Here is a 25,963-nt window from a genome sequence, read left to right on the forward strand (position 1 = left end):
GGCAGGGCAGGGCAGCGCGCGGGGCTCTGCGGCTCGCCGGCCGCTGCCGCCGCCGGCCCGGGGGAGGCGGGGAAGGGGGGAGGGGCGAGGAGGAGAAGGGGGAGGAGGAGAAGGAGAGGGAGGAGGGTCCTCGCCGCCGCCGCCGCCGCTCCGTCCCGGGGGCCATTCAGTGGGAGCGCGGCGAGGAGTGAGCGGCGCCGGGGCCGAGCGGGGGGGCGCCGGGCGATGCAGGGCTTCGTCAGGCTGCGGCGCGGCGGCCGCGGGCTGTGAGCCGGCGGGGCCGGGCCGGGCTGGGCTGGGCTGGGCTGGGCCGGGCCGGGCCGGGCTGGGCTGGGCTGGCGGCGCGGGGCGGGGAGGGGCGGGCGGGAGCGTGGCGGAGGAGAGGGCAGGCAGCGGCGGGAAGGCGGGAGCGGGGCTGCCCCGGTGCCCGCCCCGCGCGGGGGGCCGGCCCCTGAGTGCATGCGGGGCGCCCCGCCGGGCCGCCGCCGGCCCGCCGCCACCCGCCGCCCCTGAGAGACCGGCGGGGAGAAAGTTGCGGCGGTCGCCCACATGCGCGGCCCCGGCCGGCGGCTTGGGGAACGGCGCCGAGCGGAGGTGGGCGAAGAGAGTTTGAAGCGCTCGCCGGCGGGAAGATGGCGGAGCGGAGCTGAGAGCGGCGCCCGGCGAGCTCGGGCCGCCCCCGCCTTCCTCCGCAGCCCCCCGGACCCCCGCCGGACACATGCAGGCCAAAAAACGCTACCTGACGCTGCTCTCCGCCGGCACCTGTCTCGCCCTGCTGCTCTACCTGGGAGGCGTGCGGCTGCGGGCGGCCCGGCACTCGCCGCCCGGTAGCCGGCATGGCCCGCCCCCGCGCCCCGGCGCCGAGCGGCCCTGGCCCCGCTTCCCCGACGCCCTGCGGCCCTTCGCGCCCGCCGAGCGGCCGGGCCCCGAGGGCGGCGGCGGGCGCGTCTCCCCCCGGCAGCGGCGGGACGCCAGCGCCGGCCTCTACCGCGGGCGCCGCTGCCGCATGGAGTCCTGCTTCGACTTCGCCCAGTGCCGGAAAAACGGCTTCAAGGTCTACGTCTACCCGCAGCAGAAGGGGGAGAAGATCGCCGAGAGCTACCAGAACGTCCTGGCCGCCATCGAGGGCTCCCGCTTCTACACCTCCGACCCCGGGCAGGCCTGCCTCTTCGTCCTCAGCTTGGACACGCTGGACCGGGACCAGCTGTCCCCCCAGTACGTGCACAACCTCCGCTCCAAGGTGCAGAGCCTCCACCTGTGGAACAACGGCAGAAACCACCTGATTTTTAATTTATACTCCGGCACCTGGCCCGACTACACCGAGGATGTGGGGTTCGACATCGGCCAGGCCATGCTGGCCAAAGCCAGCATCAGTACTGAAAACTTCAGACCCAACTTTGACGTTTCTATCCCGCTCTTTTCTAAGGATCATCCTAGGACAGGAGGGGAGAAGGGATTTTTGAGGTTTAACACCATCCCTCCTCTCAGGAAGTACATGTTGGTATTCAAGGGGAAAAGGTACCTGACGGGGATAGGGTCAGACACCAGGAATGCCTTATATCACGTCCATAACGGAGAGGATGTTGTCCTCCTGACCACCTGCAAGCATGGCAAAGACTGGCAAAAGCACAAGGATTCGCGCTGCGATCGAGACAACGCCGAATACGAAAAGTAAGTGAGCGGTGCCCCGTCTTCCCCGTCCCCTTCCCCTGCGCGCGTCGCCAGGGGCATGGCCCACCGCAGGCGGCCCCGGCCGCCGGCCAGATGTGAGCAGATGTGTGCCGATGCGCGCTGAGGAAAGCCCCGGTCTCTCCTCTGGGCGGGTCGGGCGCTCCTGCCTCCCGCCGGGCTGCCTCGGCGCTGCCGTGGCCGGGGGAGCCGGCAGGGAGGCACTGGAGGGCGGCGCGGCGTCCCGCAGCCGCAGCGTCGCTTGCCCGGGGACCTTCGCCTTTGCCAACGCGGCCAGCGGCGAAGGTGCTGCTGGAGGATGCTCTGGCGTTTGGCGCTGCCCAGCGCCCCCCCAGCGCCTCCCAGGACCGGTGCCCCGTGCCTTCCTCGCCCCGAGACAAAGTTTGTGCAAGTCCTCAGCCCTCTTCTGTGTGTGTGTGTGTGAGCCTGGCTCCGGCGGTGGTTGGGTCGCCGAGGGTGACTGCTGGGATGCTTTCTCCAAAAAGCACTGCCTGGTGTCTGGCGGGTGCCTGCCTGTCTCCTCAGACGAGGCAGTAACTTACCTTGCCGTCCTTCTCCTTTCGGTTCAAACCGGCACAGCATCAGTAAAGAAAGGAGGAGGAAAAAGGAACGCTGTGTTCACGTCCTGTCCGAGTTTCTGATTTTTCTATGTGAGAGGACACGCCGGCAGCGCAAGCACAGCATTGTGCCTTCTGTGAATGCTTGTTTTTTTGGCTTTCCCTAGTTTTTATTTTTATTCGTTGGGGAATGTCACCGTGTAGTCAGGTTTTGTGTCGCTGTGGTGCTGCCCTTGCCTTCCAGTCTGCTTTTCAGGTTTGTGTATATAGCTGCCGGGAAAATCGCTTCCTGGGAATTACCTCCAGGACTGCGATGCTGACTAAGGCATTTGCGACTGATTAGTTCATTTAAATGCCGATCACCTCTACATTTGCTGCAGAGTAGGTGTCTGTATGTGAAGTTTTTCGCATGAGAATGTTCCCGTGTAGCAGGAATTAGACACAGAGTTTAAACAGACCAGCCGTATAGCGCTGAGTAGCGTGCAGCGGAGCAGCACGGAGAGCTACCAACGGCTGGAGGGGTTTGCGATGCACAGAGGAACGTGGGTGAAAAAATACTCCTGGAGAGCAGTCAGGAAGAAACTACGGTGGCATTAATGCCGATCAAAATTTCCAGCTGGCTGCCCGTTTCTCCACCGAAACTGTCCGCAGGGGGTTGGGAGAGACTGGGAAGGTCACCACCGCAGCGCCGGGAAGCCTACGTGTGCCTGGGTGAACTCTGCTCACCCTCCAGTTAGTGTAAATCTGCCGCAGAGGGGGTGGAAGCAGCAGTGCAAATACTTGGTGGACTTTTAATCCCGTGCGCTTTCAGAAAACCAGCGGGCGAGTGGTGAAATGGTGCACACGTGGAAGCGATGCAGCGGCAGTAGCGAGTGAGCAGTGGAGAGACACTAAGCTAAGCTCGTGTTATTCGTGTTATTTGTAACCTGGGAGTCCCTTTGGCTTGCGACCTCCTTTAGGGAATATTTTTTTGGGGGGTGGGGGAAAGGGATACCTGACAACTGTAGCCTTGTGGGCTGTGCTGATTTTTGGCATAGATCTCAGCATTTGGAGCTAATTTACGGATAGGAGAAGTCCTGGTTATTTGCTGCGTTCTAGAGCATGTGTGTAGTTGACTTGTCATAAACACAAACACACCCGCTTGTGGTTCGATGTGAGTAAGGCCATATTCAGTTTTTTTACAGCTATGCCATTTAGTCTAATAAAAGGTAGACCTTTCCTCCATAAGTTCTGCCCCTTCTGAAGTGTCTTTGCCACTTACTTTTTATAGCAAGGGGTGTACGTAACAACGCTCGGGGATATGGAAGCACGAACCCAACTGTTACACCATGCTTTCACACGAAACCTGTGCTTGCTGCTAAAAGGTGGCCATATGTGGCGTGGCGTATGGGGACTGTCAATGTTTGTACCAACGCTGCTGTTGGAAAGACAGTAAGTTAAAAAAGATGATTACCAGAGACTAAGATTACTCCCAAGAACTGAGGCAGGCTGAATCTGTGGTTGGGCCACTGAGATGGACAGGCTCACTCTGGTGAACAACTGCAAATGCTGAAGCTCTTTAACCCAGCACCTTATCTGAGCGAACGCACCTGCCGGAGCCTGCTGCTGCCCCTTCACACTCCTGCTTCGGTGCTGATTCACAGCAAAGTATGCCATCTGCCGATCTCCCAGCACTGCGTCCTGCGGTGGCCTGCGTTCTGTCTCTCCATGCAAATAGGGACCACGCCTGGCGCTCTGCTCCCTTTATAAAATCTGACAAGGTCATGTCCCCCGGGTAGCGTAACAGCAGTCAGCTGGTTGAGATGCTTCTGTGCCGATGTGTAACCTGGGTGTGAAAGGTGTAGGAGGGACTCCGCTATTCACCCCACCTAAAGCAGCATCTGATCACGAACAGGGCTGTGGCATAAGCTGAGCTTTACAGCTCAGTAAAAACGTCTCTAAATACAGCTGGGCCTTGAAAACTGCATGCAGAGCTGCTCTTGTGGGGCTTTTAGGGCTTGGATTTAACAATGCCTCCTCAGGGTTTTAATCAAAAAGAAGAAAAACATATTTTCCAGGATACATATACTTGTGTATCCATATAGAGTTGAGAAAGTCACATAATACACTCTTCTGTGTCCATTTTCCCATCCTGTGCTGTGTCACTCAGTGTGAAGGACGGGAGCGTGACTCCCCAGGCCATGGAGAGCTGGCCCCAAGACAGCGGTCCTTGCCAGGGTGAAATATGAATGGTTGGCTCTAGGTAGAGCCCTTGCCAAACTGGGTAAATTGGGTGACCAGACTTTAAACCATGGTAATCTCATGTCAGCAGGGTGGAAGTGTTATGTTGTGTTGCACTTGGTGCTGGTGCGTGTTGCAAGTTACTTGCAATGAGGTTTCAGCTATGGTGCAACATTCTGTGTTGGGTTTGATCGAGGTCCACCTGTCAACCCAATGCGTTGTTTCCTCTCTAGGGGACTGAAAAAGCCAACAAAGGTGACTTCTTGACCTGTGGAAGAATGCGTAAAGTGTCTTATTTCATCTGGGGGAAGCAGAGACAGGCATGTCTCCCTGAATTGTATTGAAAGATCTGTCTGATGTTACAGCTAATTAATTTGCATCCCAGTTATGCATCTTAACAGATAAAACTGATGCGGGCTAAACTGAATTGCATTATTATGATTGGATTACTGTCAAACAGGATATAAAGGAAAACAAAGAAAACTCCTGGTTTCTTTACAATGTCCTTGCCTGTTAAAGTTGGCCTTTGTCACCCAGTGCTAGGGCAGCTGGGCTTTCTGAATTCCTCCATGGTTAAGACTTCGGCATCAAAAGCTTTCTGTTTCACAAAGGGTTAAGCGAATAAACAGTGCTGCTGCTGAAGTTTGAAGACAGCCTCTTAAATATTTAATGACAGTCTAAATATATACATATGTACAATGTGTTTTAAACAAAGGCAGAATTCATGTACAGGCTTAACTGGTTCCAAATAATTACTTTTTGGAAGGTAATATAAATGACTGTGAGTACCAAAAGAAATGGAGGAATGTGATGTTCTATTCTAGTAAAGCCAAATGCAGAGGAGATCTGCACCAAAATGGGGATCTTTCTAGGAAAGTAAATAATGTCTGTGGTGTATCCCCTGATCTGCAACAACTCTGCCCTTGGAAGATGGAGAAGAGTAGCAGTGGTGGTATCCAAAACCGTACGGTCTCATCAAAAGCTTGTTTGAGGAGGATTTTTCCTCATATCTGTGCAGGTCAGCTGAAGTTAGTGGTGGTAATGAAACAAAGGGGAGAAATTGAACAATAAGCAGGGTTGATGACAGTAGGATGGAGAAGGGAAAATGAGCGAAAAATGTATTTTTGGAGAAATGCAAACTTATGGTCGAGGACGACTAGTGTGGTGAGGTGTTCTTCATAGACAGCTAGTTTTTCGACTAGCCAGTGCTCACAAAGCCAATGTGATCAAGACTGAACTGAGAAAGGCAGACGAAACACGCAGGACCTCACGAGGTGGGACTAGTTCTGCAAGAGGAGGTTGGAGGCATGTGGTTGAGGAGGAGCCTACAGAATGAGCTGTGCACAGATCTACCTGGGGCTGCTGTGCGCTGGCAGAAGAGGGAGACAGCAACAGCGCACCAGCTGCTTGTGCCTGTGAGCCATCTCTGCAGGGCACATGATGGCGCTGAGCAGGGTTGTGTATGTACTTTTACAGGTGGAAATAGCCAGCTGAACATATTCATTGATCCCTGGTACTCTGTAGGTTTACCTGGTGTGCACTCTGCTGGTGGAAAGTGTGTCAGTCATGGCTGAACCTCCTGCCCATAAAAATGCTGCCCTGAGCAAAGGTTACAGTCATGCAATAAGCACTGAATGGGAAGAAAAGCAACTTTTAGTTTAGTTTCCTTCCCACTAGGAATAAAATATACATTAAAAAAAAAAAAAAGACACCGGGAATGACTTTGCCACTCACAAGACTGCATGAAAATGTGCAGTAAGGCTTAGGCATGCCCGTCCAACATGTGATGATAATCTAGATGCTGCATACGCATGTATGTGCACGTTTAGAGCAAAGGTGAAATTCTTGCATTTTCAACGTACTGAGCCTCAGTGTATTGTATTAAAATACAAATATAAATGGTATACTTAATCACGTACTGGATTATTTTTGGAATTGCTTAAAGGTCTTCACAAGTCAGCTCCCTTGCAGCTATTTAGGACAGGGCTGAGAAATCACCCAGGTCCAGGGTGGCTGTTGTCTGAGGCATCTGAACCGAGATGGGAACCAGCCCATGCATCTTGTATATTACCAGGCTTCTTCGGGAGCTTGGATGAAACTCAAAAACTACTGAGAGAGCTTGGGCATTTTCCCAGAGTATCTTGGCTCCTGCAGAGACCTATCCCCACCAGACTGCTTTTTTATTTTAATATCAATTTTCAAGAAACTGGAGATCTGCCTGGTTTACAATGTGTTTATTCCAAAATGCAGTAAGCAGGTAAATAACAAAGCTTTAACGTATGTCTGAGAAATATGAGATTTTCTCTGTCGTGTTCCTCCTCTGCTCTCTGTATGTTTTGCAGAGTGTCCTTTTGTGCCTATCGATGCAGATTTAATGCAACTAGTGTTCAGGGGGATGTTGGAACTTCCACCTGGGAGGCTCTGGGCTGATGCCCTGGCAGGAGCTGGAAGCAGGGGTGACAGGAGCATCCCTGAGCTCATGGCTGGTGGTGCAATCCTCAGCCTGATTGTTTGCACCAGGCTCTTCCCTCTCGGAAAATGGATGGAAGAGGCTGGATGGGTGTGCATGAGCCTGTTTCCTTGTGTGAGTGGTGCTGAGCACTGCAGCTTGTGTGGCCGGGTGTGTAGGGTCAGGCACTAGCAGAGCAGAGGAGCCCACCCTGCCCGTGGGCCTTAAACCAGGCACCCTCCTAACCCCAAGTAATTAAGTTTTCTTGTGGGGCAAGTTATTATTATAATTGCTTGCCTCAGGCTTTTCTGCATCTTTTTGTGAAGCATCTTATATGAGGCTCTGTGGTGACAAAGCATTACAGTAGATGGCTGATCTGGTCCGGAGCAGGCGTTTTTCTGTATGCAGAAACGTAGGTAAACACTGCTTTCATGGCCGGAGGGGGTCAGCTTTTTTTTTCCTGCCTAGGAGAATTGATCGAAGATAATTTATTGGCAACTAATTATCACTGAAAAGACACTTGGCAATAGAACAGAATTCAGACCAAAAAATGATATGTCATCATTTTAATATTAATATTGAGCAGAATGAATCCTGAAATTGGTAGTTTGAAAGGTTTGTTGAACCCAGATCAGAATTGAGCTAAAAGTAGTGTTTCCAGCTACCTATTTGGGCAAGACAAAGCCCTACCAAGTCCCCAGCGAGGTGCCCTCAGCTAGAAGGTGCTGCAGAGCATCCCATGGTGCCCCTACCTTCTCGCCCTCCCTGGCTGGGTGTTTCACAGAGCAGACCCTGACTTGTGCAGGACTTTTTGTACCAGCCTAAGATGAGCTTCGCTGAAACTGCTCCTAAGGGAGAGGGGTGGCCGAATTTGGGGTTCTCTTGGAGGCTTGCATGCTGCTGCCTGCTGCTCCCCTGCTGCATTCAGGCTGTTCCCAGCTGTGGACCTCTTTGCATCCATGCAGCTCTGAAGCGGTGCATCTCCCTAGGAGGATGAGATTGAATGAGAGTGAGTTTCAGCTGAAGACAAACCCGAGTGAAAAAGGCTACTGGTTTCATTCTGCTGGAAATAATCCTTTTGCCCCACATACAGCCTGGAACAGCCCATTGGAAAGTAAACCGACAGCCGCTTGTGGGAGAGGGAGGTAAATGAAACTGGTCGGCATGAAGCACTTATTTACTCAACAGATGTGAGTCAAGAGAATGTGCTGTAATCTGATGATTTCTGGAGTATTATCTGTGATTGTTTTCCCTTTCTCTCTGCAGGGTTTCTTTCAGAAAATCCACAGAGTTTTGTGGTCTTGAGTAAACAAACCATTTTGCTAACCAGAGAAAAATAATCGGTAGGTACGTAGATAACTGTCTGGCCTGTGAAGGGAGTTAAATGCTGTGTTCCGTACTGCCAAGGTGACTGAAGTTCTCAAGGACTTGGCTATATCTAGGTGATGATGGAAGATATATACTCCTGTCCTATGTCGTATGGAGATTAGTTCAACATGTGACAATGTGTGAGTATAACTTCAGGTTATATTTAAGGTTCTGTGGCTTTCCACATTGCCAAGTATTTTGGGACATACAGGTTTCAAAACCTTCTCGTGGCTTACACTGAGCAGCAAGGTTTGTTCCTTCTCTTCTGTTCATCCAGCTATGCTGTGCTTTTGCGTAAAGCTTTGTGTTGCTCTTTTTTTCATCCAAATTTCAGGAGGAAACAGGACATTTATCATCCCTGTCTTGCTCTTAATTTAGGAGCCTCCTCAGTCAACTGGAGGTAGCATCAATGCTACGTAATGCTGATACAACTCATCCCTGCATCCCTGGAGCAGGCAGGGAGGGAGCTTGGGCAGGAGGGGCCTGTGGCACCAGCTGTGCACAGGGGCGATTAAAGATCCAGGCCAGAGGATGGTGGGAGTCAGTTTTTTCCACTTACGGAGCAAATTATAATTGACGCCCATGCACTGGGAGAAACCGAAAAGCGTGCTTAGAGCAGCCCCTGTCCTGATTGTTGCAGTGTGGGCTGGGGAGGTGGTTTGGAAGCAGAGAGGTGGGAGATCAGCACGCTGTGGTGGTGCAGGAGGAACTAGTTTAAAGAATGAATTCCGAATGAGAACAAAAGAGAAGAGATTTGTTTCACATGAGAAGAGGGAAGTAATGTTTTAAGAAATAAAGGCCCTATCTCAGCAAAACGTTGTGCCTAACTGCTGAGCTGGTGTGAGTGTTGCCAGGCTGATGGCTTTCCAAATGCAATCTGACTTCCTAAAATGTTACCGTTTCTTAGAATAAGAAAATGCAACTTTAAGCCAGTCAGGAGGGTTAGGTCTCCTCAATAACAAGAGGAGGAAGATGTAATTTTCTTTAAATATCTTTTTTCCCTGCTTGTTTCTCCCACTGCCTCTTGCAGAGATTTTGCCTCAGTGTTTCAGGTGGTGTAGTGCTGTCTCCCCAGCAAGGATGCAGATAGGATGCTAAGTGGGTGTTCCCTGAAAGGTGGTAAGAATTGCTTTGTTTGTGTTGGCTCAATCAGGCTCCCATTTCGTATTCCAGTAAGGCAGACTTCTCCGTGCTCCTGCAGTCCCTGGGTGGAGTGTGGTGCTGGCAGGGCTGTCACAGGAGCTCCTGCCTTCTCCTGCCTGTAGCACATGTGGTCTCAGGACTGCAGTCCGATGGCTGGGATTGCTGCTGGCCACCATGGTTATGTTTCCGTATGCCTTTAAAATAGGGAGGAATGCTTTGCTTACCCCCCAAAATGCATAGCGATACTTTTTTTTAGTGCTTTATAATGTTTTATAGAAAGTGCTATGTAAAGCTGAAATATTATTCACTGATATTTTCTGTATCCTTTTCTCGGGGAGCATCAGTGAGTGTAGGTCTAAATTGTGACTTTCTGATAAAAGGTGGTGGCCATCAGAAGCAGCATAAAGCAGCTCTTCTTGTGGTTGTATGGTGGCAGAAGCCCCCACAAAAGTTTTTTTGGGGTTTGACACTTGTCCTAGGTCAGGGTACGCGGTCAGGTTTGGTATATGAGCCTTTTAACCCTCCTTGCTTCACTCAGATGCTACCAGAGGCTACTGCTGTTCCAGGCGCCAAGGGAGGCGCTGCTGTTTCTGATCGTTCCTCCAAGGGCTCTCGCAACACAGTTAGCAAATTTAGTAAAGCATTTCTGCCTTAAGTTGACTTTTTTCCCCATGATGGTTTCTAGTCCGGGAATACATGAAAATGAAATAATTCCTGGGTTTCAAAGTGAATTTCCCCTTCGTTCACTTTTTTCCCTCTAATAAACTCTTTGTGTTTGTGAATGAAACAGAATTAGGGCTAATTTAGTTGATTGGCTGCAAAACAAAAGTATTCAATGCTAAGAATGGGAAATGAGAAGGCCTTTCTGAAATGTTACTTCTTTGCATAATTGTAATAGATTATAATTATACAGTCGGGTGTTCAGCAGTGGATTTGCTGTAAACACGGTCATGGGAAATGTTTCGTTGCTTGGTCTTGTCAGGTTCGAGTCCCAGTGCGGTCCTGTCGATGGCTGTACCAGCATCTCTAACATTTTCTCTTCAGGCAGGCTGGTGTGTTACAGAAAATGCTATCTCCAGTTCTCCTCCCAGCTCCTCCCACAAAATTACCGCCAGTCGATATGGCCATGTCAGACCGTTGACACAAATCAATAAGATCAATCATTCTTTAGCTCCTAAACAAAATTGAGAGCGCGATGCTGACGGGCTGTGCGTAGCAATACTGGCAGTGATTCCTAAATGGAAAATGCATACTATAATGTTTGCAAAGTGTACGTGGGGGACCCAGTCCTGTTAATAATTAGTTCTCCGGGGCTGTAAAAAGGAACATGATATAAATAGTTTCCTGCAACTGCAGTATGTGTCATGACCTCTACAGCCGTCAGGCTGATGGGGAACATCACCTGCCCAACAGTGGTGTGGGAGAGGGGTGAGCGTGGCAGAGTTTGGTTAGGAATCCTGATTTTCTTCATTCTCCCGGAAGATCTTGACTTCTGATACTGCTTCTTGCCCCGTGAATAATTGCAGACGTTTTATCGCAATACTGGGATTCCTGGTGCAATCAGGTAGTTCAGTGTATAACTGCCAGAAAGCCCATCAAAACTGTAGTTGCTGTAGTCTGCAAAAAATAAAATCACTCTGCTTCTAAAAATCAGAACCTTTATCTGAAGGGAAGGACAAATCTTTGTTTATAATATCTGAATTTGTACCTCTGAAGGCTTGTTTGGGTGTGTCTGCTCATAGACTCAATCAGCTGCCTTCAGGAAGATAAACACATAAATGTTTCATCTCCTTGATTTGCCACCAACCATTGTGCTGGGTGCTAGCAGATTTTTCTTTCAATTAAATATAATTTATCTAATCCTAATGGGAAACATAATTATAGGATTTATTTTTCAATACTGTGATTTCAGAACTACTTTATAAAGAAGAGTAACATTTCCCCCTTAAGGGCTGTTTAAAAACGAGCAAACAAAATAAAAAAACAAAGTACACTTTGCTAAATATAATAAATCTCAGAGAAGAAGAAAAAAAAAGCATCTGATATGCTGGCGCTGCAATAAAGCTGAAAATTAATGATCAGTAAGTTGGTGCTGGAAGAGAGTGAATGCATTATGGATTTGAGGAGATGCCTATAGCTTATTAAATGTCAGCAAATTTTAGCATAAGCAGTAGAGAACCCTGATCAGAAAATGTAAAACAGTGCAACCTAAGTTTTGAAGATCCAGTGCCACAAAGGATATGGGAACCATGTGTACGGTTGAAACCTAAGAAAGTGCTTTGCAAGATCGGGATCTGAAATTGTATGCTAAACCCCTTTAGTTTCTGATCGGAGGGATTTAAACGTTCCAGTAAGGCATGACTGTAGTCACAGGGAGGGATTTATTGTACTGTAAAACCTTCGCACGAGAAGGTATGTATGACTGTTGAAAATAATTTAAAACAAAATAACATCCCTTCACCCTCCCACGCTCTCTCATGCTTTTTTTTCCTAAACCCAAAAGGTAAGGCTACTTCTTGAATTGTAATGGAATAATATATCAAGTGAGTGATCACATCAGGCATGGACACTTACCAAATCACAGCGAGATAACTGTGAATAACTCTCTAGTTTCAACAATTTGCATGGCCATTAACAATTGATGGGTTTCCCTTAGAACCGCATTATCTATGGCAGTGGGATCTATTCCTGAGCACCACTCCTGCATACTAACTGCCAGAGAAATTCTCAAAAGTGAGGGTAATAAAAAAATCTGTTAGCAGCAAGGTGAATGAAGCAGGTAGGCATTTCAAGGCAACATTTTTTGAATGTGGGGAAATATTTTAAGTGATCGTGCATTTTCGTAACTGCTCTCCCCTCTTTCCCTGCCTGTTTTTTTTAACTACAGCTCTGCAGGTTTTAATTCAAACTGATGTTAGGTTTCCCTTCATTGCTTGGCATTGTCTCTGTCTTGATGGTCGGTCTGGCATGTGGATCAGTTTAAGCAAGATTTTAAAATATATTTTGTTTTAGTTTTGGATTGGATGTGTGTCTTGAGGAGCTTTTATGCATATTTGACAGAAGATAAAACCGGTGCTAAATTTAGCAGTCCTAGATTGCTGGGTGGCTCTGTCATGGGAATGGATTTGAGCAAGTGTCAAAGATGTGCTTTCCTTATGCGAATCATGCCACCATTTTAATAAACATGTGACACATCCCTTATTTCTAGTGCTTTCATCTCTGGCTGATGGCCCATTCTTTCTTTCCAGATTCCTCCATCAGGTTGACTTTTCCAGCCGCAGATCTCTTTTCTCTCTTTCTCTTTATTTCTCCTTCTCGTCCTCTTCCCTCTCCCCCTTTCTTTTCACGGTGCTGTTGTTGTGGCAAGATTAAAGCAACTGAGTGAAGCAGTGGCGGCGAAAGCTCGGATAATCAAAGTGTGCAAGCGGCTGGAGCTGTGTGAAGGCAGGTGGGTGACACATCAAAGCTGGTTGGTACAGGCGCTTGCTGCTCTCTCCTCATAAATGATCCCCCTGCTGTAAACAGAGTTGCTGGGCTTAATTGGTGAGCTCACATGTACACAAATGCAATTGCTTTTCTACGCCTTTTCCAAAATGTAATTGCAGAGAATGGCAATAAATTCTTAGCTTTGTTCCTTGGAAGATGGCTTGATGCGTTGTTGATGGTGATTGTTCACCTTCAGCTAAGAACAACCCAGCACCTTATTGTCCCCTCTGCCCGTCGGCGCTGTTTCTAGCTTGCTGTAGGTAGGCTGAGGAGAACCAGAAGATCTGAGCAGTGCCTGGTTGCCTGTGGCTGGGCCTGTCACGGGCAGCATCCCTGTGTGTCCTGCTCTGGCCTGAGCACCCATGGCCTGCCCAGGCAGCCTCCCCTGGCCCAGCCGCGTGCAGGTGCTGCTCCGCAGGCTCTGCATCCAGTGTGAGGGCTTCAGGTGCCCTCAGCTCAGGGGGAGCCTCCAGTCCTCACCCAACTCTAAACCCTCTGTGCATGTCTCCTGATGTGGAGCTAACCATGGGGCTGGCCATTTTCTCAGCTGCCACCTCTGCCTGCCTTGCCCTCTCTCCAAACCCTGCTTTCTCTTTGCTGTGCCATCGGAGGCTGAGCACCGCACGGTCTGGACGGATTCTTGCTCTGTGTTTTGGGCAAGGGGATCCTGGTCCTTGTCTTAACATTTCTCTGAAGGTATCAAAAAGTCATTGCACTTTGCACCTGCCATCTTTTGCAGGACTCTTCTTCACTGCCCCAGTCAGCTGCTGAGAGCCAGAAGAACCAGTGGAGCCATTAGGACGTGTGTCTCTTGGCTTTGTGCACTGAAACATCAGTGAACTGCAGTGAAATCTGCTTCTCAGCTTTTGTTCTGTTAGTTGTTTCTGGTGGCCTGTAATAGTATTTTCTAGCAAAAAAAGGTTTTTTGCTCTTCTTTCATTTTTAATGAAAAATCTTTCTGACACAGGTCATAGTAAGATAATTAACGGTGAGGTTGTCTGTGTTGTTTGGGTATAAAACTGGAGATCTAAGGGTTTAGAGATACTGATGTGATCCCAGGTTGCCCTGTTGGTGTGGTTACTAGATATAGCAATAGTTCTTTCTTCCTTTAGCTTTAGTCTCAGGGTAACAGTGTTTCACAATAATCAATGCACTGATTACTGTAATTGCATTTTGTGGTACAGTGGTCTTACAATTAACTGATGGGCTAATAAAGCATGGAATCTAATGAATATTTGTAAACAAACTTCATTAGGAAGTAGGTTGAGAGTACGTACTGGTGGAGGATAATAGATGAGACCCGTCCTCAGTTTTAACAATTACAACAGATGGAAACCTGGAAATGAACAGCAAGGTGTGGAAACCATCCCACTGCTGCTTACCTTGCATTTGCTGCTGCACTGTGCCTTTTAAAAAAAGTCTGTCTAGAAGAAGGCTCCCCACTGCAATGAGACCCGGTGTACAGAATTTCAGTCTCATTTGCAGAACATTAAAGCATTATCAGGCATGATGTTGAAAACTGGATTTACGATATAGGGCTAGTATCAGCCTTAAGTAAGAAGTGTCTGTTGTCACCCTGTGATTGGATTTTAATGCAATTAAAATGAAAAGGAAACCACCATTGAAAATGGGAAATAGATTTCCTCATGGTGCCTCTTGGCGGGGTGGATGGCTGGCTGTGTTTTACTGTCATTGAGGAACCTTGTCCCACTTTTGCTGTTGTATCAGGCATGCTTTGCATGCCTCCCTCTGTCTGTGTCCCTGTGTTTCAGATGCATGTCCCTTGGCTCAGGCATGGGGGCTGGTCCTGCACACTCTGTCAGGCCATTTGGGAGCATGTTGTGTGAGTCTGGCAAGTTAGCAGTTGAAGGATCTGGCCCATTTTGGGTGGTTGCTTTATCTCAAGGTTGCCAAAACATCCTTTACACCGTCTTGTCTTCTCTCCCCTTTTCCCCCCATCTTTAAGCTATGACTGTTAATTACAGGATTTCCTGGCTGAGTCTATGTGTATCTCTGTAACAGACGTAGCATTAAATCCTGCCACCTCCCCACCTTTTTTTTTAAGCTTTTGGTTATCTGCAAAGTTTCATAATAATTTTTCAGGGAAATGCATATGTAAGGAGCCTTGCTCAGAGAGCACCATCCCTGAGGAATAGGCTTATGAGTGCTCTTGCAGCAGGAGCTCGGATGGAGAGGTCTAGCAACAGCTACAGTTGATGCATTTGCTTCCTACCTGCTGGTTTCAAACAGTATTAATTTTTATGCATTTATTGTGTTTAGTTAAAAGCAGGGCTGCTTACAGCAGTGCTCACAAAGATTCCTTCTCCTCCCTGCCCCCCCGCCCAACTCAACAAATAGGCATCTGGTATTTGTTTTGTATAACACAATCCTCATAAAATGAAGAGTAATAAAACATAATTATCTGTAAAGGCTTGTTTTATAAGCCTAAGAATGAGCTTGTTGCTGCCTTGTTTTGGTCTTTTTGTAAGATAAAGGATGCCTTTGTATGGTTTCAGCCCCTCTCCAGATTAATAGAGAGTAAGTTATTACGGTGTTTTAAACCCTGGTGTGTAAGGTACTGTGAGGGTACATACAGGATGGCACTGGTGGATCTCTAGGGATGGGGAAGAGACTTTTGGAAAATTTTCCCTTCCAAACAATGGGTTTTATGTTAAAGCTTTGGTAAAGTTAAGAGGGAGGAGAATCTGTGGGCTACACGAACAAGGCCAGTGTTTCTGAGCTGCAGGACTTAAAGCTGGGTTTGAGCCCTTTCTGCATGTGGCTTATCCTTGGCAGCGTGAAGGACAGTGACGTGCTTCCGTGCTCATGCTTGGGTGTATGAGAGGCCTCTGATTTGGCCCTTGTTGCTTTTCTGACAGCCCTCAACTGCTGCAGTATCTTTGTCTCCTTGGAGCATTGCTGGCTTGATCCACTTCCAGTCCGATTGTCAGGACACCCAGCACAGGATTCAGCAGTTTTGAAGAGCTAATGATACTCATTTCACCTTAGATTTACTGTTTGCTATTTGTTTGTAGGGCAGTATGCAGTTTTGCTTCCTTTGGCTTGCTGTAACCCTGCAAAAGCGCTTCCCGCCACCACATGTTTTTTTTCTGGTAAAAAGTGAAACTAGATCATTTAAACCAATTAGATATTAAAGTGAGATGTGTGAGTGGCTTATGGCTGTTCGAAAGGCAAAGCGTGAAAACCAAATCCTTTTAGAAAACTCATTCTAAGCCTGTTGTTTATTTTTCTTTAAAGTAGCAATAAGCAAAATTCCACTTTTTTTTGTAATGAAACTAAAAGCTGCGGGTCTGCAAGGCACCTTCAACTGCAGCGTGCTTTGGAATGTTTGCTTCGACCCTGTTCTTTGCAGAATTAATTAAAATGACAGAAAAGGAAATGCAACTTTGCTCAGCTTCTGTGTGAATCGTAGCCTCAAAAGCAGGTATGAGTTAGGTATTTCTTTCTCTCTGCAGGGCGAGCCTTGTAATTTTGAATCTTGATTAGCAGCTGCTTTTGTTCTTCCGTGAGTCTCAGAAACAATGGGGTTGGGAGCACATAACAAATTGCTAAATGATACCCTTGCAGAGAAAGAAATCTCCCTCTCTTGAAGCACCTCGCTCCCTGCATCTTTAACTCCACAAAGAGGCTGCGATGATGCAGCCCCGGGCACAGCAACCTGCTGCTGGGGCTGGGAGGTGCTGTTCCCTGGGCGGCAGCGGTGCCCAGGCACAGCCTTGTGCTGAGCTGCCCTGTGTTGGAGTCATATCCTCGACATACATTTTCCTTGAAATACGCTTTTCTTGTCACCTTGTCTGGGGGTACTAGTGTAACCTGCCCATTGCTGGCTTTAGTTATTTAATGGTTCTGTTGTGGCTGCTCTGGGTCTTTAGCCAGAGGATGGCCAACAGCAGCAGGTAAGGTGTTAGGAGCAACCAGTTGCCTTGCGTGAACTTAGATTACTTTCCATGGCCAGAAGTCTTTGATCTATTCAAATAGAAGCCTGCAGTCCTCCAGAGAAGCAGAGAACAGGTACCAGATTGCAGGCTGATGTGTAAACATGTCCTTTTGCAGCAGAGTCTCATGACACACATGAGCTCAATGTGTTATGTATGTCAGAGGCTGCAGAGTGCAGCTACAAGTCAAGTGATCCAAGATGTTTGACACCCCCATACACTATGTCATGTTCCCTCTAGTTTTTAATGCAAGCTCTGGAATGCATCTTTATTTTTTGTTTGCTGGGGTATTGCTTCTCTCATGTGGAGTTGGGAGATATCTCCCTGGAAAGTCTACTGGTCCTTAATTAATTAAATGTCTGGAAAATGTTCCGAGACCAGTGTTGCTTTGCATTCACAACAACAGAACTGTAATTAAAAGTTTGGGTAGCTTCTGATTCAGACTTCTTGTTTTGCCAGAATAAATGGGTTTCATTTTACCAGGTAAATGTAGGGGGGGAAACAACCACCTCCAAGCCATTAGCTTCAGTCACACTATCAGTGTGATGTGGACTCATTATTTGTTCTCTTTCCCGTTGTGTGTAGAGTGGTGGCATTGGGTGCATTTTCTTTTGAATGTGACATAAAGTGAAATCCTGTTATTTGCACACATTCTGTGGTACTCATCTTCAAAGTATCTAGGCAACCTTTATGTAGATGACACTTTTAACTCAAACTCTTCCATCATTATGAGCGTGGTCCTGTGAAGAGAAGTAGGGTGATAAAGGGAGGGAAGAAAGAGGTGGCTTGAACTCACTTTGGGCAGCTTGAGTCACTTGTGAGACTCTTTGTAGGAAGTACAATACACTGGAGATCTCTGTTCCCATATGCTTAAACCCTCTACTTCAAACTGTTCTATGTTTTTCCTTTGAGCTTGAGCAGGTAGAGGATCTCCTGGCTCTGCTGGAGCTGACAGTAGAGCTGCCAGGAAAGGGGGATTTCAGGGCTTCTACAGTCCAGCACCAAGTGGTGGACTTCCTTGTGTGGTTCTCCACTCCAGGCTCAGGAGGATGGGTGCTCCAAAATGTCTTCAGCTGCAGCCCTGGGAGGTATGTGTGTTCAGAAAGCTTTTGAGTTCAGCTTTGCTTCCCAGAAAACAAGCTGCATGGGAGGCTTGATAGACTTGAAGAGGAAGCCACCATTGCTCTGTTAATCTGCTTTCAACTCCCACCCCCCAAGGAAGAAATAAAGATGACTCAGAGGAGATTTTTTGAATAAAGGCGGTTCTGTGGGGTTAGGTGTGACTGTGACCCACCAACAGATCAGATGGAGCAGGCATCACTACTGCAACAGCATGATCTCTGATTATTGGTCTCTGAAGCCAAAACTACTCTGATATGCTACACAGGGAGTGATGTGGCCCCAGACTTCGTGGCAAGCTAGGTGTCATCTCTTAGAGCAGTTCTGGCTTTGTTAGATCAAGCAAGCATCCTTCAGGCGGGAGGCAATACCAGTGTAAACACCACACCACATGCTCCGGCTAGTTTGGCAGAAATATGATTTGGCTCCTTGTGCTTAATACTAATTGAACTGGGGCTGCCAGATGATCAGCAGCATATGCATGGTATTAAGTAGCACATTGGTGGTGTAGGTCAGTGTAGTTGGCCTGTGGCTTGATCAGAAAACTCATACTTTTTTGCTTAACCCTGTTCAGCTGTGGTTCGACAGCAGTGGGGCTTGGTTATCTCATTTATCCCTTGGGAATGGGGCAAGACATGTCCCTGACCTTTGGTGTGGGTGGACAGTTACTGTCCCTCTTGCACTGTCACTGATACTGCTTCGATCCCACTGCTGGGATGTTGTGCCAGGTCCATAAGCTCAGCTGGCTCACTGGCATGGGGTGATGTGTCTGGATGAACACCAGCGAGTGCAAGGAAGAAGGTGGGAATGCTTGGATGGGGCAGTTGTGGAGGACAGGGGACATTACCTGGGTATCTGCAACAGAGGCCAGTTAAGGCTGTTGTGGGTCTGTCATGCAGGTGTAGCAGAGCTGGACCTTGGTCTCTAGCAGTAGAGGGGAGGTTTTAGGAAAAATTAACCTTAGTGTCGATGAGCAGGTGCAGCCAGGATAATTGCCTGCATACCTTATGATCAATTAATTGCAATTAATTTAGTTTCATGTAAAGTTTTTTACTTTGAATCTTTGGGCCAAACCCGTTGCAAGAGAAAGCATTGCCATTGCTTTTAGATAGAGAGGCCATGCCTGTTACCGTTTCTTAGGGAATGCTGAAAGGGAAAAGCTGGGAATGGCCTAGACAAATAATTAAAGTGTGGGGAGGAAGAAACCAGATTACTGTGTTTGAATGCTTTGGGCGGTAAATGAAAGCTTCCTGTCGCGAGGCAAGAAAATTATGTTTGTAGCCAGAAGTTGATTTGCATTGTTGTTTTTTTGTCTTATTATTGATAGTTCAGCTGTATATATAATCTCGACTTCATTTCTCTACTACAAAAAGCTAAAACCACCATCTTGGACCTAATGATTAATGACAGATTTGTCTGTAACGAGGACGCTGCTGGTAAGTATCCCCATGCAGTGATATTTCTTCATTTGACCTCATGTCTGTGGGTTGGTGTTGTGGTTTAACCCCAGCCAGCAAGTAAGCCCCACACAGCTGCTCGCTCACACCCGCACAGTGAGAGGCAGGAGACAATTGGAAAAGTAAAAGTGAGAAAACTCATGGGTTGAGATAAAGACGGTTTAATAGGTAAAGCAAAAGCTGTGCACGCAAGCAAAGCAAAACAGGGAATTCATTCACCGCTTCCCATGGGCAGGCAGGTGTTCAGCCATCCCCGGGAAAGCGGGGCTCCATCATGTGTATTGGTTACTTGGGAAGATGAACGCCATTGCTCCAAACGTTGCCTCCTCTTCCTTCTTCCCCCAGCCTGATATGCTGAGCATGTTGTCATACAGTATGGAATGTCCCTTTGGTCAGTTGGGGTCAGCTGTCCTGGCTGTGTCCCCTCCCAGCTTCTTGTGCAGCCCCAGCTACCCACTGGTGGGGTGGTGGGAGAAGCAGAAAAGGCCTTGGCTCTGCTCAGCAGTAACTGAAACATCCCTGAATTATCAACACTGTTTCCAGCACAAATCTAAAACATAGCCCCATACCAGCTACTGTAAAGAAAATTATCTGTATCCCAGCCAAACCCAGCACAGTTAGTCATGAAAGCTGCAATGGATATTGACTACTCTGATTTTGACTATATGCTTAATTACAGGGCAGGAAGAGTCAAGCAGATAGCATTTCGGGTAGCTGGTGCGGAGAATAAAGCGACATGGTAAACTGAGCCCTGGTAGTTCACTTGGGACAGTGCGGTGGGTTGTTGTGTTACATTACGGTGGGAGAAGCTGCCTGGCGAATACTACTGTACAATTAAGTGGGACTGTTAACGGCATGATGGAGCCAATTCATTAATAGCAATGATGTATTCTTGTATCTGCTTTCCCTTACAACTACTGGGTGAAGATACTCAGGGAATTAAGACCAGTGGGAACAAGGGAGGAGGAAAGAAGACTTTGAAGCTCTGGTGCAGATGCAGTGACTTTCTTTAATCCTCTGTTCCCTGAGTCATCTGAAATGCAGCCGTTTCCCAGATGGGTTTTATGGAAACCTGGCAGTTCCCTGTCAAAGCAATGTACTGCTGAGGGAACATATCAATGTAGATGCTGTTTCTGTGCATCTTATTTGGTGGGTTGGAAAGAAATGCAGGAAAGGATGGAATTACTTCTGTCAGGTGGAGGCTTCTGTGCAAAGGGACTGCATCTAGGCAATGGGTGTCCTTTGGCAGAGGATAGTGTCAGTTGCTGGTGTTTTCACAGGCAAATAGCAGTAAACTGCAGGGGCATTTGAGGTAGAAAAATGCATAGACAAAGATGCCATCTTTGGGCTTTCAAAGGAAAGCCAAAGTGAAGAGTTGTAGGCTGCAGGTGCTGCAATATTTCCTGAAGGATAGACAGAGCTGTTGTCCAACCCATTTCGATTTATGATTATCAGTATCTTTGTTAGGAATTTGTCTGTTACTGGATCTTGAAATTTTGGGGGTTAGGGGAAGATAAGAAGACCCTAAAGCAGCCTGCTGTTAGAAAATGGTAGCAGGAGTGGCTTAGGAAAAAAAACCCAACACACATTTTCTTTTAAACAGTAAAATACACCCCTGTAGTAGGGTGTATATTCATGACCAAAGATGTGAAGGTCTACGGTTCCAACTGTAAAAAAAAGTGTCTCTGGTTGAGCTGTGCTGGGATGTATGAGATGGCCTCTGCCCTGCAAGGCTGGCTCAACTCCAGGGCTGGATGTGTACTGGATGGGACATCTGCTGGGCATCAAGAAATTCAAGGAGATAAGCATAGTTTGTGAAAGCCCAAGGATGGAAGGAGGGGGAGAATTAAGAATTTGCAAAGCAGCACTGCATCTTTCAGTGTAACAGCTTTTTCTTCTCTCTCAGCTCTGTTCTTCCTGTATTTGATAGAAGTAGGGTTACACTGTTCTGGTTTGGGTAGCGAGGAGGTGAAAAGGTTACTCTCAATTTTTAATGTGAGATATAAAAGGTAAGCCACATGGGCAACCACGCAGTTGAAACAAACACACCTGCAGCAGAGATACTCACTATGGCTTGAAACACATCCATGCTGACCTGCAGGGCTTCTCGTGCGAGGGCATTTGTGTCTGGCACCTTGGTTCAAAAACAAACCAAATCTGAGAGCTGCCAGTGCCGGATGGTGCACCACAAGCATGTGATTTCAAAGCATAAACCTGATGCGAACTCATTCCACATCCAAATTTCCTTAGAATCCAAAACAAAACACCAAAGTGTGATGATGTGATGTAGATCTGGCAGGGTCTCTGCTGAGCTAGCTATTCACTGGGGTATCCTACCTCAGATCAGGTGCCGTTTCACCTGAAACTGGTGTGAAACCAGGTGCTGCAGCTGACAGAGATGCCTTCACCACCGCAGGCTCCTGGGCGTTGCAGCCAGGCCTTGGGGAAAGCCCGGGGCTGAGAGGGCCCCGAACTTTAGTAAATGACTCTGGCTTAAAGAGCGTGATTTTCCTTTGAATGTGGTAACAGTGGTGTGTGAGGTGTGTTTTTAAATAGAGTATGTTTGCCTCGTGTCACTTTGGCAAAGAGTTCTTGTCTATGTACTCACTGACGTCGAATTTGTTTTATTTGCTGTCTCTCTCCCGTTAATGCAAATTTTATATTATGTGCTTACATGTATTAGGATCTTTTCTGTACAAAGGCTCAGGCATGGTTGCATTGGGAAGCAGGTGTGGCAGTGGCATTTGAGATGCTTTGCTGCTACGTGGCGTGGGAGAATGCTGGCAGCAAGCTGCGGAGTGGGGACAGAGCTGGTGCCAGTGGCGGCAGGGTGCCCCTGATGGGCAGGGTCGCTGCTGGGGGCTTTTGTAGCCTGTCTGGGGGAGGTCCTCAGTGCACCCGCTCAGCGCTGCTGCACCAAGTTGAGTGGTGGTGGAAGCTTTGCTATAAATGAGGTCTTGGAGGAACAGATGTAAAAGATGAGGCGTTGCCTGCTTTTGGTCCCTGTGCAAGGCATCAAGTCAGGCAGCAGCCCGAGCTTCAGCTTCTGGAGACTGAAGCATCCAAAGGATGTCATCTTCTATGGTATTGAAGTGCAGTGCTTGGAAGTGTCTTGCAACACCACAGTTTGTTAAATGCCGCAACTGGGGGGCACTGGGAAGAGCTGAGGTGACCCTGAGTGTGCGTTTGGGTAATGGAGCATAAATAGGATGCTTTATAAATGGTCTTTTTTTTTCTCCTCCTTCCCTTTCTGGGGCCAGTGTGTGTGTGTGTAAGTACTTGTTACTGAAACAAATGGATGCCACATCTGACAAACGATGACTTTTTTCTTTCTAATCACAAACGCTGCCTACGTTTTTACTCCACTTTTTTTTTTTTTGTGACATCACAAAAGCTGATCTGACATGCCATGCACGTTTCCCCTGTTAAATTATGCCCTGGAAGTTTTGACCTCTAGCATTTCATAGTAGCTTGTAAATTATGTATGGAAATGTTCTGTATTGTTACCGCATGAACTCCACGGAGATGGGGTGTCAGAGTTGCTCGATTTGGTACCAAGCTTGGGAACCTTTCCCTGTTCCTCCCAAAACTTGAAGCATCACACTATTTTACACTCACTTACTGTATTGAAGATAACTTCTGTCTGTCCATGCAGAAAACCTGGAGTTGCTCTTAGCCAGATTAAAATAATGGATCACTTGAAAGAATATTGCCTAGTATTTATTGCTGCTCACCAGAGGATAATTTCAACAAGAATTTATCATATCTATTCAGCAGCAGACTAATAAATTCAGATCTGTTTAAACAAAGACTCGAGGAAGAACCTGCTAAATGCTTACGGTTATATTCATTGCAGGCATAAGCTACTCCATTTCACTCGATGTACTTGTACCTGCTTATGTCACCAATTAATTTGGCTCTTAATATCTTATTTTCAGCACTTTATTTCCTCTGGGTACTGCAAGTCATGTTCATCCCTGATGTAAGTCTATTGTAGATAATGGCATCTCTGATGCTTTCTGGCTTTGGATGGGTTTGATTTGTTGTTGTGGCAAAGTCTAGATAAAGAAAAACACTGTTGCAGGAAAGAGTGATCTAATATGCTGAACTTGAATCCGGGAAGGTCTTGAATACAAATTCTCTGTGCTGTGTTTGTGGCTTTGATTAATTCACCTGCTCTCTCTTTTTTCCCTGGTTTAACACCAGGCTCAATGCTTGCCGTGTGAAAGGTTCTGCTATTTAGTATCTATGCAGTGTTTGTATATGGGAAGTGTGTCTAAATACATTAGTAGTTTGTTGGGAGATAATCTAAAAATGAAAAAACCAGGAAGGAAATTGGTGGCCAAACAATGACTGGGAGCACACATGGAATGGGTGAGGGGTGCGTGTTGATGTAATATGAGCGTAAAGCTACATGGTCTTCTGGTGTGCCTTTCTCACCTTGAGTGGGCATCGCTTCGGAAAGCTAAATGGATGCTCTTAAAAACAAATGCTCTTAAAAATAAAAGCTTTCACTCAAACTGAAATTTCTTGCATGAAAGTTAAATTTGCAAAGCTGTGTTCTCTGTGGGAATAGGAATGCTCTGAGTCTGTTGAGCATGTTATGTCTGGTGTTGCCCAGATTTTGCTCCGTTATGGAGGTGTGTGTGGTGTGGGTGTCTCTGTGCATGTTCAGAACTGATGTTTTTCATTTATGTGCATGCATACACACATTTTTAATGGAATTGAATGCGCTGTGACTTCCTCTGTTTCGCTTGTTGCCATCCCACCAACTCACCCTCCTTTCTTCGCATTTAATCATCTTTACAATTTGGCCACAGCAAACTCTCTGAAATAACATTCCCCACATACGTTAGGTGTGAAAACCAAACCTATCCACAGAGATCAAAGAGTTGGCTTTACAGAGCACAGGTTCCACAAACGGAAAGCCCAGCACATGGAACACGGTGGGTTTTGCAGGCTTTGTTCACAACCGTTTTATAAATCTGTTCATCTGACCTAGCCGTAGCAGCGAGAAGAGCAGCGCTGCCCAAGCCGAGAGTCCTGCTTCCCTTTCTGTGCTGGGCAGGGTTTAGCCAGCACTCATGCTCCACAGGAGAGCTTGTGGTTCATAAATGACCATGATACGTTGGAAAGCTCTGCCACGGTGAAAGTCTATAGTGTTTGGACCTGCAGAATATGGAGCATTAATAATGTTCAGGAGGAAAATGCGATTAATGGCAACCTTTTCTATGTAAAATAAAGCCAAGGAATGCTGTGGGTATTAACCTAAAGGCCCACTAGCAGTTGTTGGCTTTCTAGGAAATGTTTGCATATGTTGGTGGTTTCTTTTCCATCACAAATGGATTTTTCTGTGTCCTGGGAGTGAATCACAATTTATTTTTTTCCCCACTCTGTTTTTAATTAAAAAGTAAAAGACAGGAAACCTTTTTAAACAAGTGGTGGTAAAGCTGAGCAAGCCATAGGAGATAAATAAACCTGCATGGATTAACTGAACCAAGCAATAGAAGTGACAGATACTTGTGCCTTCAGATCCTTGACAAAAATGTATTAATACGACTAATATGTTGGTTTCCTAATGTAATCTACTCTTGCATTGTAATCAGTTTTACATGGGCACTATGCTTTCTGAAGTCCAGAATAAAACAAAGCAACTGGTGTCTTGATCTTTGCCATTAGGAGTGGTATTAGAAGTGCAATGCTGATTGTAGCAAAGCTGCATATGGATTAAAATTATAGGCAAACAGGGACCAAGAGAGATCTGGGCATTTTTTTTATACTTTAACGTCTTCCAGCATTTAAAACAGCTGGGCATGCTTGTCTGTGTGATCTTTAGGCTGCAAGGCAGCCTTGAAGTTGTCCATGCAGTTAGTATTCATCACGTACATGTTACAGGTTTTTAATTGCTTTTATGTCTGAATTGGTGACAGGGCTCTGTGATTTATCATACTTACTATTTGCATGGCATTAATGCTGGAAGACTGGCATCAGAACTTGAAATGCTGTTGTGCTGGGGCTCGTGGATGTATACAGATGGTACAAGGTGGGGCTCCTAGCAGAAAACTGCTGTCATCACCTGCATCTGTGGTTCTGCTTGGAAAAAAGAGAGGCAAGAGTCAATGTGCGGTTTAAAACTGGTGCTCTTTATTCTGGCTGCCATAATCCTGCAGGACCTCTCCATTAAAATAGCCGGAGGTGGTTTTAAATGGTGCTCTCCTGGGTCGTCAACAGGGAGTGAACCATACTGCCAAGATCAGTTGTCTGGAAATACCCACTGCCTCCGCCTGTGCTGCTGGCGGAGCGTCGGATGTGTGATGGAAGAAGCTGGAGCTTCGCTGGCACTGCTGCAGCTCCTGCTCTGCCCAGGAAGCCCAAATATCCCTCTGCATGGCCTCGGGTGGGGTGGGATGGGAAAGGGAACTTCTTTGCTGTTCAGAATAAAATAGTGATGGAAACTGCAAAAATCTGAGTTTGTGACTATCGATTTGGGGTAACTGATTTATTGGAGTACGAGGGCAA

At 47.2% G+C, this 25,963-nt stretch overlaps 1 protein-coding gene across 1 annotated transcript in view; it reads left to right on the top strand.

Annotated features, from left to right (window-relative positions):
* Positions 1-407: 407 nt before the first annotated feature.
* Positions 408-25,963, top strand: part of EXT1 (exostosin glycosyltransferase 1) — a 181,485-nt gene continuing 155,929 nt past the window's right edge. The window contains exon 1 of the mRNA XM_080380249.1: positions 408-1,671. Coding sequence (XP_080236375.1) covers positions 719-1,671 — 953 coding nt within the window. The 5' untranslated portion in view covers positions 408-718. The remainder of the gene's footprint in view (positions 1,672-25,963) is intronic.

The sequence above is a fragment of the Falco punctatus genome, assembly GCF_963210335.1.
Source record: "Falco punctatus genome assembly, chromosome: 3".
Lineage (NCBI taxonomy): Eukaryota > Metazoa > Chordata > Aves > Falconiformes > Falconidae > Falco > Falco punctatus.